Here is a 5,074-nt window from a genome sequence, read left to right on the forward strand (position 1 = left end):
ATATATATATATATATATGCTCATCGTCTCATCGTGCACCGTACTTACACTAACACTATTAACTGTGCGTAAAAATTAGTCCGCTATTATAACGTGTATAACGATTGAGTATAACGGGATATTGATGTTAATCTAGACATTTTTATTAGCGGTCGCCGGTAACTCAATTTAATTTAAAATATATAAAAAATTTACATTTTTTGGCATTATAGAAAAAATATAAAAAATAATTGTATTTAGATACTAATTGTTTTTTATTTCTATTATTTTTTTTTCTTTATCTTTAATTAGATTAAAATTGTCTGTTATTGTTGATATTTCAAGAGATTAGATTTTGGAAACATTTTAACAGAAGACAATTTGATTTATTTTTAATTATTCCGATAGTTTTATTTGAAAAATTATAATTAAAAATTAATATTGGTTTAAACTAATAAAAATAAAAAATAGTTTAAAACACTTAAATCGATTTATTAAATTGCTCGTATATAACATTTCATACATTTACATGTATTTATTATTATTTTTAAAATAATAATTAATGTTGTAATGTGTATAGCTGATGTGTAAATAATATATTTTTATTGTCATGAGTGTATTTGTGACCATAAATAATAATAATAATAATAATAATAATAATAATAATAATAATAATAATAATAATAATAATAATAATAATAATAATAATAATAATAATAATTTAATTAATTAATTAATTTATTATTTATTTAAGAGTCAATAAATAAGAGACATTTAATATTAATAATAAAATGATACTGTCATTTCTGTGGATGTTATTTCAATAATTTCTAGCCATCTTTTATATAATTTAAGTTAATTTCCAAAATGAAAAAAAAAAAAAAATAATATAATTTAAAGCTGGTGATTTCAGTAGCTCTCTCTTATTTCCTTAATTTTCATTAGTATCCAGCCAACTCGGCGAATGTCGAGTCCATCTCATCAGCCAATGACTTGTATCTGTCCTTGTTAATTCCAAGTTCGTCTGAAAATAATTTTTTAATTAATAATGAATTATTAATTAACCAAAACATGAATAACAAAAAAATAAAAACAAAAATGAAACATTTTAATTGACACATTGTGCCAAACTGTTTCAAAAAATCTAGGATTTAAAGTAAATATTTAAAAATGCCTTGAATATAAAAAATATCTTCAGTAGGTCATAGAAGTTATATTTTTAAATTCTTACAAACATTTTAAAATATTTTTTTTTTTTTTGGGACAAAGTACAAGTTTATATAAAATTATTATTTTGAGTGAAATTAATTCTGGAATTAAGCTGCAAACAAGTTTACCTAAAATTTGTTAGTTATGAGTAATAATTATGAGTATATATCATTTTTTGATGATTATTTTCGGACTCTTGTAATTTTTCTTTTACTGAAAATTTATATAAATATATAAAAAAAAATAGAAAAAATAAAAAAAAAAAACGAAAAAAATTACATAAATAAATAAAAACAAAATCAGGGAGAAGTAGATTTTTTCCACTATTGGAAAAAATACTAAATATACCTGGAGATTTTTTACGCTGAGCTTAAGCCTTTTATCGTCAGTGTACTAATTTTTCCACACAAAGGATCAATAATGTTTGATATTAATTTTCAAAATGTTGAAAAATAAATATTGAAAATTTTTAAACTTTTAAATATTATAATATACGTATAACTGTGCTTGTAAATGTAATTAATTTAATAGGCAGTAAGCTCAGCGTATGTAGAATCCAAATCATCAACAATAGCTTTGTGCTTTTCCTTTTGGTGTATCAAGTCGTCTGTAATTAGAAATTTAATATTTTCCTATTTTTTATTCATTTTTCCTCGACATTTATCATTTTAAATTCTACCTCTTTTCAACTAACAATAACAACAACAACAACAACAACAACGACAATAACAATTACAGCAATAAAATTATTTTTGGATAATTTACCTTCGAGCCTGTCGACTTCTTTCTGCAATTTCTTGACAGTCTTCTCTGCGAATTCAGCACGAGCTTCAGCTTCTTTTAGTTTGACTGTCAAAGTTTTGAGTTGACGTTTGAATTCTTCAACTCTTTGATTAGCCTAATTAAAATATAAACAATTTTAAATTAACAATAAGTTTTAATGATTTATCAATTATTAATTATTATTATTTTTAAAATTTACCTTCTCTTCAGAGACTTCAAGTGATTTCAAACTGTTTCCGACGACTTTAAGTTCTTCTTCCAACTCCATAATTTTTCTATTAAAAATAATAACAGTAATAATAATAATAATAATAATAATAATAATAATAATAATAAAAATACAAATGATGATTATAATAAATAATTAATACGTACGCTTCACCAGATTTTACACGGTCCTCAGCAACCTCAAGTTCGTCTTCAACAAACGCGAGCTTACGGGAAACTTCATCAGATTTACCATCAGCATCTTCAGCTAGTAAACGCGCTTCTTTCAATTGATTTGTCAATTGATCCATTCTTTCTTCATCTTGCTGGGCACGGTTTTCCAATACTTTGCACATACTAAATTTAGAAAAGAAAAACAAAAATGGATAATTAATTATAAAATATTATATTTATATGGATTTTTAATAAATAAAATAAGAATGTTACCGGCTAGATTCATCAGCAGCTTGAGAAGCTTCCGTCAATTTAGCAGTAGCGGTGTTAAGACGTTCTTCAGACCGTTCCAAGTCTTCTTCAATCAACTGTACTTTTCTATTCAAAGCTGCTACTTCAGCTTCGGCCTGAAATTAAAAGACTTATTTATTAAGTTAATTTTTTTTAATTTTTTAATTAGAAAACGTACATTAGTGAGTGCTTTTTCTTTTTCTTCAAGATCTTTATTTCCTCTCTCCAAATTTCCCTTGTTGGTTGTAAGATCAGACTCTACTTGAGCTAATTTTTTAGTCAACTCATTAACCTCTTCCATCACTTTGTCGGCACGGAGGTTTGCCTCCTTGGCCTGTCCTTCACAGGTATCAGCTTTATCCTGTGCATTGTCTTTCTCAAGCTTCATCGCTTGCATCTTCTTCTTGATCGCGTCCATGATGCTGGCTTTTTTTCTTTACTTTTCTCACTAAATTTAATAATTTGCTAAAAATTTTAAAACACATTGATAAGTTAATTTTTTCATCATTACCATATCACTGAAATCAATTAAATATACAATATTGTTAAAAAAAAATTCTAAAAAAAAATGATCAAATGTCTAATGATTTCAGTATTATTAAAAATCTTTAAATTCTTACATACATCTTCAACATGACAATTATTTGTGAAAACAAAACAATTAATAATTAAACTCTGTAAATAAAGAGTAATTTTGAATTTAACTTTAATGTTGATCCCCGTGTAGTAGGGCTTTTAAATAAAAATAGAAATATCGTACTAAACTTCTATAAATAAGTGTCTAAATAGTGTAGAGAAAATGTTTTCTAGCTGAGCTGGAGATACCAAGTGTAGTCAAGTATATATATATATATATATATATATATATGTGTGTGTGTGTGTGTGTGTGTATTACACTGTATATCTGTATATGTATGCATATAAAGTATATGAAAGAGGGAGATGAGAGTATAACCCAGAAGTTCGAGCTTTACTTGGCCGCCAACGCCGGCCGACATTCGATCTAAGTGCTTATAGAAATTTATTTATAGAATTCCGAAAGTTTGCGAAAGATTCCACGAGCACACCCGTTTACCGTCATTGTCATTTAGTTTTTAATTAATTGTCATTTACAATCACAATTAACTATTTTTTTTTAATTGTTGGAAATTTTTTTTTTTTATTTAATTATAATTTAAAAAAAAACTTAAAAATTATGTTATCCATCAATAACTCTATATATTCATTTATCGATCACTCTCATGTAATTTTGGGAATAATGCCAAGGATTTTTGGTACGGGCTATTTCAGACATTACCAATTTTAAGCATGTTATATTTTGAACCATTCATTCATATAATCAATGATAATTAATAATCAACATCAGTTGAAAAATAAAAAATAAAAGTTTAGTTTAGCAAAACAAAAGCAGTTAGGATTTGTTAAGTTTTACTTACTCCATTGTGAAGCAATAAGCCCAAAAATTGTAAGCGTAAGCGATACTTAGCGTCATTTTATCAAAAACTAAGCGCAACCTGTGTTCAAAACTTCTATAACAAAAAATAAAAATAAAAAAACATTACAATAAATATAAAAACACTCGCGAATACCACTCAGCTCCAATAATATTAGTAGCAAGCTGTCAAATAGAAACACAATTTTCGATTTTCATTATTATTTTATTTTGAATTTATATATTTATCGTTTAACTTTGGGAAGAAGGCACTTACCTACCCTCCCGAGTGAGCGACGCGCGACGAATGTCGTTTAAAAAGCTCAAAGTTACAGCAAAGCTCCTTTCAAAAAGCTTATACATTCTTCAGAAGGTGGGGGTAGCCAAAAATGGCGAGCTGGAACTTGGGTTTTCTTCAGCGCCTCTTCCTCTTTTTATTCTTAATCTTTTAACTATACTAATATATATTATATATGTATAATAACGTCTATTATTTTCTTTTTTTTTTTTAACTTTACGGAATTTCATTTACCGTGGCAAGGGTGGGGTAAATTTAGAAATAGTCTTTCGTCAGCTAAATCTTTCAAGTTTACGCCAATGTGCGCAAAAAATCTTAAAGGCTTCTGCGCAGCTCTATTTTTTTTTAAATAATACGGAAGCATAATGATTTTTTTTTTTACTTGTAACCATTTTAGTGTTATTTTTTTTTTTTTTTTAACAAAATTAAAAAACTTTTTTAAAAAGTAAAAAATAAAAATCTTTTTACAAATCTATCCTAAAAATATTATATTGTGATCATCTGAAGGCTAATATATCTATTTATAAAAAAAAAGTGTCAATTGATAATTATAGAACTTTTGAATATAAAAATAATTATAGAATTGAGCATTTAAAAAAATGAAAAAGAAAAAAGAAAATAAATCTAGAATAAACAAATTCGATGGCACATTTACATGATCTCATTTTAAGTCAAAAATAAACTCGGTATCTTTTTACATA

At 25.7% G+C, this 5,074-nt stretch overlaps 1 protein-coding gene across 2 annotated transcripts; it reads right to left on the reverse strand.

Moving 5' to 3' along the window:
- Window positions 1–699: 699 nt before the first annotated feature.
- Tm2 (tropomyosin 2) lies at window positions 700–4,501 on the reverse strand. 2 transcript variants are annotated; one of them, XR_012480536.1, is made up of 8 exons: window positions 4,353–4,501; window positions 2,822–3,108; window positions 2,626–2,759; window positions 2,347–2,535; window positions 2,171–2,246; window positions 1,954–2,086; window positions 1,537–1,795; window positions 700–1,003 (listed from the first exon to the last, which is right to left on the reverse strand). XR_012480536.1 is itself a non-coding variant. In XM_074254798.1 (7 exons), exons 2-7 carry the CDS (start codon window positions 3,059–3,061, stop codon window positions 921–923), a joined length of 855 nt encoding a protein of 284 aa, XP_074110899.1. In that variant the 5' UTR covers window positions 3,062–3,108; window positions 4,353–4,498; the 3' UTR covers window positions 700–920. The 2 variants fall into 2 exon arrangements, 1 of the variants encoding a protein (XP_074110899.1); XM_074254798.1 differs by lacking the exon at window positions 1,537–1,795 and having other exon boundaries at window positions 4,353–4,498.
- Window positions 4,502–5,074: the final 573 nt, after the last annotated feature.

The sequence above is a fragment of the Cotesia typhae genome, unplaced genomic scaffold (genome assembly GCF_013202065.1).
Source record: "Cotesia typhae breed Kobodo isofemale line unplaced genomic scaffold, CoteBio_Ctyphae scaffold_13, whole genome shotgun sequence".
Classification (NCBI taxonomy): Eukaryota; Metazoa; Arthropoda; class Insecta; order Hymenoptera; family Braconidae; genus Cotesia; species Cotesia typhae.

What these genes read in the sequence shown, in the direction of transcription:
- Tm2 (XM_074254798.1), bottom strand. Translation starts at nt 3,061, where the DNA reads ATGGACGCGATCAAGAAGAAGATGCAAGCGATGAAGCTTGAGAAAGAC. An exon ending in GCTGCTGATGAATCTAGCCG is followed by an intron (nt 2,536 to 2,625) that starts GTAACATTCTTA and finishes TTCTAAATTTAG; the next exon opens with TATGTGCAAAGTATTGGAAA. An exon ending in CGTGTAAAATCTGGTGAAGC is followed by an intron (nt 2,247 to 2,346) that starts GTACGTATTAAT and finishes TATTTTTAATAG; the next exon opens with AAAAATTATGGAGTTGGAAG.